At 41.2% G+C, this 12725-nt stretch overlaps 1 protein-coding gene across 1 annotated transcript; it reads right to left on the bottom strand.

Annotated features, from left to right (window-relative positions):
• Positions 1-25: 25 nt before the first annotated feature.
• Positions 26-11333, bottom strand: cunh15orf39 (chromosome unknown C15orf39 homolog). The gene is made up of 4 exons (XM_035665534.1): positions 11016-11333; positions 4484-7766; positions 3629-3663; positions 26-2058 (listed from the first exon to the last, which is right to left on the bottom strand). Exons 2-4 carry the CDS (start codon positions 7722-7724, stop codon positions 2053-2055), a joined length of 3282 nt encoding a protein of 1093 aa, XP_035521427.1. The 5' UTR covers positions 7725-7766; positions 11016-11333; the 3' UTR covers positions 26-2052.
• Positions 11334-12725: the final 1392 nt, after the last annotated feature.

The following is a 12725-nucleotide window of genomic DNA, read 5'->3' as shown; positions in this document are numbered from 1 at the left end:
TAAAAAAAGAAAACACTACATAATGTATGAGTCAAAAATCATGTATTTTGGGAGAAAATACATTTCAACAGGGTGGCATAAAACATGGAATCGTTACAAACATGTATTTAAGACAGTGTGAATAATGCTTTAACAATTCAATCTGCAGAGGTCTATGGCAATGATACAATTTGAGGTTAAAGTCTTAAGGTTACAGGGATTAAAAACACTGACACGGGGACATGTAAAACTGTCGTTAAAAGACCTCTTGAGCAGCTTAGTACAGAACTACATGAATGCCTGTCCAGCTTCAGTTACACAATAAAACACACCAACCACAATCAGGGTAAAAATCACTTTATAAAAGACATACACAACTGGCACTCTGTAAAACTATATACATGTGGCTGGCACTGTTTGACAGTTAAATATGTCCACGTCATTTTCCGGTTTCTCATTTATTACTAGCAAAAAAGAAAAGTTAAAACATCTACCAGTCACTAACTTCACTCAGAATGACTTTTTTTTTTCTTTTTTAAACCAGAAAAGTGGATAATTCTGATTCAAAAAATGCCTTACTTGATAGCTAATTGCAATTAAAAGTTGTTAAAAGGACTTTTTGCATATTTGTAAAAAAAAAAAAAAAAATGAAGCAAGGCTGTGGAATTTCTTTCACCTTTACCAAAATCTAACTTGTGAATAAAACACAAACGCCATTTATAGCATAGTGTGAAAGATGATAAGAGCTTAAAACCGTACACTACAGGATGCACTACAGCCTGTAGCTTTCAAGTGACTAGGAATGTTTACCTGAACTTACAAAAAAAGATCCAGTCTTGCTTCATTCCTGAGGGAAGATGAGACAGATACTTTAGTCTCATCAGCCTGTTAACAAGTAAAAGAAAACTGTAGGAGGAACTGACAAAAAACTGTAATTGCACTCAGTGATGTGACCAAAAACCAAAACTGGCACATTTGTGTGGGGAAACTAGTCTTCAATCTTGAGCCAGCCTTTGTTATAGTCTATCAGCAGCTCCAGGTAGTACTTCCACTCTGGCTCACTGTCATACCTGACCTCAAATATAGTCTTTAGAGGGTTGGTGTTGGCCTCATGGATACGCAGCACTTCCCCTCTGTACCACACTTCTGATTTGTCATCTTCTTCGTACAGATGTCGAATCCTCTTCCCCACCAGGTCCGGGTAGTAAAACTTCATGGCCCTCTGAGCCCTCTGAACAGCCGAACGCAGGACCCAGTGACTCCTGCGCTCAGCGCTGTGGCAGGCGGACAAGTAAGGACAGTACTTGATCTTTAAGAGTGACCTGCGTTTTCTTTTAGAAGAGCTGCTAAGGGGTCTTAAGCCGTGAGAGAAGCTTTCTGTTCTCTGCCACCTGTGGGTTACTTTGGCTGCCCTCTTGTGAAGGTCTATCTCAGTGCTCGCTTCTCTTTTCCCATCATCAGCCTGCGAGAGGGAAGGATCAGCAAATGTCCCTGAGTCCAAGATTGCTTGGTAGCAGGCCTTTTTTCTGTTTAGACCCTCACTAAACATCCTCCTCAGTTTAAGAATCATACCTGAACAATTGTTGGATCTAACCAGAGATTTTGCAGGTCCTGAAGTTTGACTAGCAGGCCGCTGACTGGAGGATTCATCTGTTTCTGGGTCACTGAGAAAGGGAGTAAGCTCATCTAAGGTTAAAGGACATGTCCATGAATTCTCAGAAGCTGTGAGTGAAGAATCCTGCTCTGCATCCATAGTGTCACTTCCTCTATTCTCAGTTCCCTCAGACTGATGGCCACTCCAATTTACATTATATGCATTCGGCACACCTCCACTTTCAGTGTCATCTGCCTCTTCCTTATCTGACAAACTATTGTCAAGAAACATACGCCTTGAACTGTTCTTCACCCTGCTTTTTGTTCTGTTCCTGTTCAAATTAGATTTGACCGTTTCCTGGTCCGTCAGATGATTCGGTGGGTGTGACTCTGCAGGTGAGGCTGGTGAGGCAGTGATGTCATAAAATACAGGAGTCTTGCAACCCTCGTCTTTTTCTCTGCTAGCAGAGTCATCCATATCTAATCCTGCAACACAGAGAATATAGTAATTAGGAGAGGTCAACGTGAATAAAAACATATGCCAGAAAAAATAAAAATTAGGTTGAGTTTTAGTTTTTAATTTATTTAGTGATCAGGGAAGCCTTAAATGCAAGTTGTGGTTTAGGATTTTTGACTTATACAAATAAAATCAATTTTAAACTTTATTTGCCAACAGGTAATTCCTACAAAGCAAGCTAGCAACCACAAAGTTCAACACTTGACAAATCAAACGCTCCCACAGTGCCTATTGAGCACACAGGAACAATGAGAAACTATTCTAATAATATCAGCAGACATGGTGATGGGACAGCATGATCCCTCACCATGAAACACCCTTTCAGCAGAGCTAGAATAGAAGGCTGTGGGAGTAAACACGAAGGCTGGGAAAAAAGTCAGCTGCTACTAGAGATCAGGATATCAGTCAGGGATAAAACAGCAGTTGGGCAAGAGTAAAACAAGGGAAATGTTCAGATACAAAAGTCAAGTGCTCTCAAACCATGTGAACCGTTAATAATGTCAGCAGTGAACGGAAATTCGATTAAGCCCAATTCAGTTAGCAAATACATGTGCCAAATAAAATAATAGCTGTTGAAGGACACAAAGTAAAGAAAAAAAAAGGTTATTCAAAAAGACAAGTCTGATGATATTCTATATTTGTTACCATCAACCAATACCATGAAAAGACTAAAATTTGATCCTTCTAACAAGTATTGCCTGTGCAGCAATAGCCAATGCTTATTCCTCTCTACCATAGACCTCCAATGTTGTCCAAATTTAAACACATAATGAGCCATGCCACTGCACTGATTGTTCATTTATAATGAACCCGGGCACTGTAGTTGTTGATTTTCTAGTAAACCCCACATACACTGTACTAAATAGTGAACTGAAAATAGTCAAAACAAATGCACTATTTATTCCGATTTGACTAACAACTACAGTGTCCAACTGTTTTAGGAAATTGTTCAACCCTTGAATTAAAATGAAACTATACATTTGTAAAGATTCAGCCTTCAGTGGGAACACATGGGCTTCGGCTGAGAGCCACAGAAAGTATTGAGAGACAGAGAAACAGTTTGTTTTGGTCTTTTCATGAGATTTGTTGACAATAACAAAAAATCTAGAATATTGCCCCACTTTATTCTTTAAACCCACATGGGCGTTAAACTGTTCCCACAACACCAATCATTTAGTCCCACTTCCCTCTATAACTAAACTGCACAGATGTAGGTTGAATATGATCACAATCTTTTGAAAACATGAATTTGTGCCACAGTGTAGCCTCCTCTGTGCGGCAGGCAGTCATATCCTCCCTCTATATCCAACAGCCTGCATCACAATCTTTAAAGGTTCACTATCAAACAGAATCATGAAGGACAGCTACATTTTTACACAAATAGCCCAGCTCAGCACCCTTCCCTCCACCCACCCGTAGCAGGTATAATGCAATCATGCGACTTCTTATGATTAGCTGAGATTACTGAGAGTAAGCTGCTTCTGATCAGAAAAAGCAAAGAGTAGTGAGATTAAGGGACAACATAAAACATAAATATACCTGGACTCTCTTTTGGACATCAGGGGAGGTTGATTCTGTAAAAAATAAATGGATTTTATATTGAATATTTATCGTTTATTATTATGATTTGTTCTTTACAAAAAGGGCCAATAATGCAAAAAATATGATTACTAAAAGACTGTCTGAGGAAAAACCATGATACAGCCAACAGTCAAAATATGATGCTTGATAAAGATCCAGAACAATCATTTAATCGCTCCATCTACCCAGTGGGGATTTCCACAAATCTGCAAGAAAATGCAGGAAGTACTGTTGCATTTATCAAGGAACAAAGATGTTCAGTAAGTACATGGTAGCAAAATACAGCTAAATATATCATGTGAATTATTTCAGTGAGTCCAGCAATCTATCGTAAATAACAGAGTAAATCACACCTAAACCTTATCTTTTACAAGCATGTTCATGCTTTTCACTCATGACTGAGGTGAAAAGTTGAATTTTTATATGGCTGCCTAACCAATCCTACTTAACTGACAAAATGAATTGCGGTCTTTGTGCTGAAGAACTGCTGCAGTTACTGGAAAGATTCCCTGTGTAATATTTTAAAAAGGAATTCAGTTCATGCATGCACATCTCCGAGATAAACGCCATTATTCATTCATTTCCTGTCTCCTTCATGAGCCTCTCTTTACTTCATTGTTGGTCTAATGTTGTGTCCATCATTTCCCCATGAGGGCTAATTAACTGTTGCTCTCTGCAGCACCCATAATTTGACACAAAATACTATAATACCATCCCAGAGCAACATTAATTTGGAAAAAGGTGGAAATGTTTTAAAAAGGACTAAAATAAGATGTTTGTAAGTCAGTAACTCTGAAGTGAGCACAAACTCACCCAGATGATTGCAGACACAGGTGTAATACAAAAGGTTGACCACATCAGCGTAGATGTTGGGCAGGTGTTTGAGGGACATCAGTCTCCTGAGCCTGGAGGAACAGGCTCGTTTATGAAGCTGAATGAGGATCTTTTCTTCGGAGAGCGTGGTGGGCCGCAGCTCCACTCTGTGCTCCTGCAGGACCTGGTCGATGAAGCTGCCCTGGACCGTCGGAAACAGCAGCTCCTTCACTACCAGCATGGGGAGGAACACTGCACCTGCCCGCATGACATGTGGAAAAGGGCAGCGTTCCTGGGCAGTGTACTCTCTCAACCTCTCGAGTAGCTTATGGAGTGCCGACTTTATCTCCTCATTGAGCCACATCTCTCTGGCTTTCACCCCCAACAAAGAGGAAACTTTCTGGACTTTGGTCGAAGGAGAAGTTGGTTTAGTCATCTCCAACTGAGACAACCAGGTTCTGAGCTCCTGCTCTGACGAAGCCAACACAGATTTGGATACTAGCTTGTAGAAGGAATGATGCAACTCGAAGAAATGCTTGCGGACTGGCATTTGGAGCTCTGGATTTGGTATACATTCAGTTATTGGCTGTACAGGTGGTTTCTCTAGGGGTGGAACCTGGACAGAATGCTTCGTATCACAGAGAACTAGTTTGTAGGTGGAAAGTTTCAGACACTGAGGAGGAATGTTTTTGAAATTTAGTTTGCGCTCAGGTGGTCGAGGTGGGGTGATGGATTTGGGTTGAAGGGTGACTACCTGTTCATGCAATGCTGGTGTATCACCCCGAGGAGATGAGTTCATCTGTGCAGTCACCTCACTGGGTTTGGTCGCATCCGAAGTCTCATTTTTATCTGATAATGAGGGTTTACTTTCAAGTTCATCAGGTTCACATTTCTTTATCACCAAAAGGTGTCCACTGTTGGACAAATCAGTCTCTTCCGGCTCTTTTTTGTTTGTTACTTTGCTGAAGTCCTTTTGACTGATAGGGGTCTCTATAGAGTTGTTCCTGTCTGATGCATTTACTTTTTCCACTTTAATAATTTTGGGTTCAAAGATTTCTACAACAGGCTTCCTTGTTGGGGTATTTGCACAGCTTTCTTTCGAAACTAGATGGATAACAGGCTGCTGTTCATCTCCATCTGGCCTTTTCTCTTTGATGTTTGGCTTGTGTTTGACTTCATGGTGCTCAGACAACTGGACAAGTCTCTGAGGTAGTCTGCCTGGAAATAACACTCCAGAGGCCTGCAGGTATGCTTGGTAAGGTGCCAGACTGAAGACATTGTCAATAACTGGCATAGGGGGAGAGTCCGTTTTATTTCCTTCTTGTTCATTCTTCATTTCCATCTTTTGTCGTTTCTTAATGAGTTCTACTTCACATAAATCCCTTCCCTCTTCTTTTATTTTGATGGGTGAAGATGAGTGAGAAAAACTTCTCTTTAGGCACCGTTTAAGAACAGTGCTGCCAGAACTGGACACGTGGCCATTGTGTTTATTTCCTGGTGCAACAGCAGGAGAATAAATTATTTTTCTGACATTTGGACTATTGGGTACAGCTGTGTGAATTTGATCTGAGTTGCAATGGGGTGACCGAGGAAGCCATGCCGCTGGGGAAACCGGAAGGCCTTTTGGCTGTTTCAGGCACCTAACCTGGGCTTCACAGGAGGAATAGTCCTGATGTCTGTCCATGTTCAAGCCAGTTGGTGGAGGGATGGGTCGCTCTATGTGCAGGCTAGTGAGTGGATGAAAAAACCTGTTAATTTGTATGCTGGATGGTGAGGTACCAAATTGGCTCATACGTCTGGTAGGACTGGTTTGATCCATACGTAGAAATGGCGAGTTTGCGTGCGACTGTTCCAAGTGCAGCCTGGCTTTGGGTTTGTCCTTGTGTAGGTTGGTTGCAGACGCCATGGGGTGATCCATGTATTGGCTGGATGGGGAAGCATTTATGCGATTTGCGTGCAAGCTAGGCGATGCATGTTGCGTTTTTAGAGGGGATCTGATTTGGCTTGCATTTAAATGAAATCTAGGAACAGCATAATATGGATAGTCAAAACCCCGCATAAAGGAATGATTTGGCAATCTTTCGGTGCTTGGCAAAGGAATTTCACCATGAAGCGACTGAGGCAGTATGTAATGCTCCCGGGGGTTCGAGATTGTGTGTTTAAGAATAACAGGGACATCTTCTCTCTGCTTACTGCCAATATCTTTGCAGTGTGTCCCGTTTTCTACCTCCACATTTGCCTGGGGGTAGTAAAACATCGGGTGCTGTGTTAGCTGGCCATATTTGGACATTGGAGAATGTTCTTGATAAACCTCTGAGGTCATATGCTCATATGTAGGATGGGAGGGGTATAAGCTAGGGTAGCCTCTGGGGGAAGTCTGTAAATGCTGGCTCTGCTCACTTAAAGAGCCAAACATTGAGCGAGTCAGGGTGCAGGGGTAACTGCTGTAGTTTGGCTCAATCATAGCAGGAAACGTCCTTGCTCTACCTGGGCTGTATGTATCTACAGGTATTCTCTTCAGTGTTTCTGTCCTGGGCTCAAACTGTAAACTTCTCTGTTGCAGCAGTGAGTCTTGTGCTTTCCTCTGGATGGGAGATCTTTCAGTGTAGTGGGCATCAGATTGCATCCAATCATGCTCATATACAGTGTTTTGTATCCTCGGAGAGCCATGTTCCACACTGTATCGCTGTCCTATCACACAACCCAGTTCACTACAGCAGGGGTTGTGTCCATAAACTGGCTTAGGAATCGCTAAGTAAACCGAGTTTTCAGATGGGGGAGATGAATTATCACCTCCAGTCTTTTGTTTTCTAACAGCCACTGATGTAGCAGCTGTAGGACCGCTGCTCCCAGGACTTTTAGTATATAATGTGAAGCCCTGTTTGACTGGGGCGTGATGCAGAGAGGAAGAATGAGAATGTCCTTCTTCTGAAGAGTTGCTGTCTTGTCTGTAGATTATGTGGTTTTGTCCCTCCATGCCAGAGAGATGACTCACAGGACTTCTGCCATCCAGCAGAGATGTTTCTGAGTTGCTCCAAGGAGGAGTGAATCGTGCCCCCTCCTTTCCTCTGGGGTCATAAGTAAAGTAGGCCCCACTGTACTGCAGCGGCTGCTTACCCAGGAAATCAGACATATTTTGTGGTTTTGACAGTCCTGTGGATGCTATGGTCCCATCATATAATGGCATCTTGCTTCGAAACACTGGGTCAATGAGGGTCTGCATCGACTGGCTGCTCATCATGTAGTAACTTTATTGTGATGATGCAATGACTCGGCTCCAGACCTGAGAATATAAAAACAACAATTAGACATTGGGCAGTGGTTTCTATTTGTTTTTTTTGTTTTGTTTTTTTTGGGGGGGGGTTATTGCTGTGTGGTATGTTTGGTGTATACTTCATTAATTCACTTTCTGCGTTTTACTCACCCTTACATTCTTATTTTTATGTTGCTTATGTTGCTTATTTTCTCATATTTATGCCTATATTTTTGTCTCTCAATGCAAAGCACATTGAGTTTACGCGTGCTATATAAATACAACTGCCATTGCAACTGGCATTCATTATGTAATATCCATGCAAGATTAGTTCCATCTTTTTAATCAGAAGCTCCGACCACAGACAGGACACAAAATAAACATTTTGCACACATAAAAAAGGAGTCAACTTTAGACAACAATTGGCTAGAGGCATTTGCTCAACTTCACGAATCTTGTGGTTCATCACATGTATGTCATATACACAATCATCAGCTGAGGCCCATTAGTGGAAGTGAAATGCCACAAGTTGCAAGGAAATTACAATCTTAGGAATGTGTGAGGATGATTCATAATTTAATACTAATGCAAGTGATATTCGTGAAGGCCAAGAATGAGAACAATTTCCTACAGACACCCAGTGAGGTGGTGCCTCATGTTGCAAGAAAATAAACCAGGTCTCATAGTGCAGCATGGTGATATAATATTCACTTGTGATTGAAAGCAGTCTTCACTTCAAAGCCATGTCTGAATATTTGAAAATTGCAATAAGACTGAATTACTGTAAAATTGTTTTGTTTAGTACTTCTTTCAGCTGCTACCCACAGGGGTTGCAGATCAGTTGTTTCCATCTCGGCAAACCATGCCCTGCCCAACACGGCATTTGATTATACACATATTTGATTTGGCACTGGCTTTTTAAAAAATGCCAGATTCACTTCCTGACGCATTTATTCAGGCTTGGTATTTATGGCTTGTGTCCCAGTGGCTGCGGAACATCCCCCGACTCAGTGTCTTGCCCAACACATGGACAGGAGGAGGCGGGGATTGAACCTCCAACTCTGTGTTTTGCAGACAACCCACCTGAACTGCCTGGCAATTACTGTAATACTGTATTTGGTGCATTATGGTCTTAGTACGACTTAAATAAAATGTCAGAATGTGTCATCAACGTCACATGAGAGCTTCAGTCTCTCTTTTATCAAACTTATCACAAGATCTGAAAAGCACTTTTCATCTTGAGCTTATGTCCTGAACACTACACTGGTTTCTTTTCTGCATTTTATTATCACAAATCCTCAATCATACTGTAGTTCCCTTTTTAATACACTTCTCCACTATAGGGCTGCAACTAACTATTATTTTCCTTTCCAATTAAACTGCTAGCTTTTTAGTCTGTTAATTGACTAATTGTTTTGTCTAAAAGAAATAGTGAAGAATGCCCATTATAATTTTCCAGAACACAAGGTGATTTCTTCAAATGTCTTGCTTTCTCCAACCAACCATCCAAAGTCCACAAAATATTCAGTTAAAAAGGAACAAGAACAGCAAATCCTCACATTTGAGCAATTGGAACCAGTGAATGCTTAAAGAAGTTACTTAAATGATGAATCAGTGGTCAAAATAGTTGTAAATTTATTCAAGTGTATAAAGATTTATGGGAATATGCACTATAAATAAAATTAAATGTACACACATGCCCGTCATAATTTCACTTTAAATATCTTTTTTTAATATAAATCGAGATGTTCAGTTTATTATCACATAAGATAAGAAAAGCAGCAATGACTGAGAGCTGGAACAAATGGACATCTAGCATTTCACTTAGAAAATGAATCAATTATGAAAAAGTTTCTGATAGTCTATCAACAGATTATTTTGACATCTAATTTTACACAAACACAATACATTATCCATGCACACCTTATGGCAACTTTAACACCAGTGAAAACCCCAGCCTAGCCTACATTTACCCATTTAATGATACTATTTATGCATGCTCAAATCCTAATTCTGGCTTTTCCAACGGGCATTTGAAGGCACTTCTTATGCACAAAGCACTCTTGGTGCAAGAAAAAGACAAATGAACAGTGCTTTAAAACTAACAGAAGTTAAAAACATACCTGGTAGCCAAATTCAGAGCATAACATCTGCCAATATATGTTGAAACTTCTGCAAAAAAATCCACCGAACACACATCAAACAAACTTTTTTTTTTTTTAAAAATAAATTATCTGTGAGCTATCTGTGGGCTGTGATGAGACCCACAATAAGTCTCTGAATCCAGACTCAAGCAGCGCTCAGACCCTAACAGATCAGATGTTATCAGCTCATCCTGTTGACACCTTTCAGAAGGGCGATGGCTTATCTGCATATAGCGAGGAGCAGTGTGGTTTGTTTAACTGCATGGAGGAAACTGCGCAGAGCTGTTTTCAACGGACAGAAAAGCCGCAAACTCTGAAGTGTGTGTAGGCATGTGTGTGTGTGTGTGTCCGCACTCCCAGATCTGTAGGGTAAGGGTGATGGAGAGTGTGACTTCCGAAGTCAAACCGTCCAAACGGAGCCTCAAACCACGTGGGGTGAGTTGGCAAATGTTCACTTTATTCCAGTGTGTCCGAAAGTTAGAAATCATTTATCTAGGAGAGATCCTACGAGCCTGTCGGGTCAGAAATAGTTCACATGACACGAGAAGAAGAAGAAGAAAAAAATGTTTTTGTGTGCGCTCTCAAGTAACCAATAACAATGACTCACGTTCACACATAAAAACGGAACTTAAAACTCTGCGAAAAAAGTGTCTTCGCAGTTTCTTTTGACAGGGAGGGCTGAAGTTTGAGCCCATGAAAGCGCGTATTATGGTAAATATCTTATCCGGGTATAGTGTGGTTATAGTCGATACTGATAGGTATATTATGGGGTTACGCGAAAAGACATGCGCTTGTCCTGTCTGCATAAACACCCTGCTCATATTAACAAGACGCAAATAATATGAAAATCATGTACGCGCAATAGCTCGATCACAGTGCGAGTGATTTCCATACAGGCTGCGAAAGCGACGCAAACCACGGTAAAAGTAAAAACCACACTGTGGGCGAAATAACACACGGTTTCAAACACCCCTAGGTGCAGTGCTTTAACTACATGACATAGTTTCACAATCTGCCATGTCATTTGTTAAAGATACACCCGTGCGCGTTTGGCCAAGTTTGTTTGGTTCGGTCTCATAGTCCGCTGTTTAATTGGAGATCTGGCAGGATTGAGCCAGTAAATATGTTGTCTTACCTCGCTGCTGTGGTGGCAATACATGATTTCCACAAGTGCTCCATGAAACACAACTTCCAAGAAAAATAAAAGTGTGAGGGGGGGAAGTCGCTCCTCTGCTTGTTTAGTGGTGTAGGTCAGATCAGATGCGCCAAAAAAAATCCCACCAAATCTACTGAAGGCCTGCCAAAAAAAAAAGGGTTGGAGCGACTCGCCCGAAGTCCACGCGGCTTTTAGAGAAGTTAACAAACTGAAGAAAAGACAAAAGGGAGGAGGATGGTCTTTGATCAATAGGCGGAGTCACACCCTCTGTCTATCCACGGCGAGTTTTCTACACGTCCCCCCCCGCCTCTGGCCACATTCTCACTTTTATTGGCTGTATCCTACTGACCAGCCTGCTGCTGATGCACCTTATGTGAACTTAGTGTCATGTTTTTACCTTTTCATTCATAGTGTGAGAGAGTGTGTGTGGTGCTGAAGAGAGAAAGAGAGAGAGAGAGAGAGGAGAGAGAGAAGTGTGTGTGTGTGTGTGTGTGTCTAATTTATTTCCTCAGCCTGATTTTTTTAATCTCCTTTCTCTGTTGTTCTCAAACCTTCAGGAGGGGTGGTCACCAAAAATAAGGAATCAATATTATTTGACTCCGTTGATGTTAAAAGACATCAGTTCAGTTCATCATGTTTTTGATGTTATTTGTTGCTTATTCCAATAGCCATTAAAAAAAATTGTTTGTGAACCCCTCACCTGGATTAAGTTCCCCCACTGTACAACAAAATGAACACTGCATGGCTTCACTCTCTCGATGAAGGCACATGAAGGAATCAAGGATTTGGAGTACACTTCCATAATGATATCTGCAACAAGGAAATGAATGTAATGATATTCTGATGGTAACATATTAGAGCGTTTCCCTTGAAAAACACAGTGGTTACACTCAAAGTCCCATAGTGCAGAATCCAGACGGTCAAGGGGGGCATGTAGCCTCCTCAGTAGCCTAAAAACAAATTGAATGAATTGCAGAGCAACAGAGTTAAGGATGAGGGATTGTATAAAAACAAACAAGAGCATAATATAACTAGTATTAGTTTGAATGGACAAAATCCTGCTGTGAAGGAAGGCTCCAGCACAAAATCATCATGCGTTGACCTCATCCTAATGTAGTTAATGGTTGACTAGTTGACCAAAGTTACAATCAGGTCAGCCATTACCTCAGTCAAACAGGGTTTTAAGTCGCTTCTCGTCTACTAGTAGTAAAGTAATAATGTTTGATTTTAGCAGCATGCCTGATGCTTTAATAACATCATCACAGTAAGCTATTATAATAGGCAATTTAATATTAATCCAAACCTAAATTCTTCCACTTGCTTGAGTAACCCTATGGATGAGTTCATTTCTTGCTGCACTTGCATCATACCCGTCCCTCTTCACCTGAGTAGGAGTCTAATTTGTGTGTCCAGTGGGAATGCCACAGTTTAGTCTAGACAAGTTGGTGGCTTTCATCAGTCCCTGTAGCCTCGCAGATAAAGAGACGCTCGTCGGGGGGGTTGACTGAGGAGAGAAGGCAGGTACTTTTCCCCATGGAGCGCTTTCTCCTCTCCCCCATTTCCAGTTACCATGGCATTACAGCTTAAGGCTAACCAACATAAAGCATCAAGGGGCTAACAGTGTGACATATGGCAACAGAAATCTTCAAACATACAAGGTGAAATTTATGCATTAAACACACACACACA

This window comes from Morone saxatilis, unplaced genomic scaffold, assembly GCF_004916995.1.
Source record: "Morone saxatilis isolate NCDOM2014 unplaced genomic scaffold, NCSU_SB_2.0 Contig2, whole genome shotgun sequence".
NCBI lineage: Eukaryota > Metazoa > Chordata > Actinopteri > Moronidae > Morone > Morone saxatilis.
Note: the sequence above shows the minus strand (reverse complement) of the source record. Positions and strands in the feature narration are given on the sequence as shown.

Coding starts and splice junctions, on each gene's coding strand:
- cunh15orf39 (XM_035665534.1), bottom strand. CDS start 7,724: ATGATGAGCAGCCAGTCGATGCAGACCCTCATTGACCCAGTGTTTCGA. Junction 3,664..4,483: donor CTGTGTCTGCAATCATCTGG/GTGAGTTTGTGC, acceptor TATTTTTTACAG/AATCAACCTCCCCTGATGTC.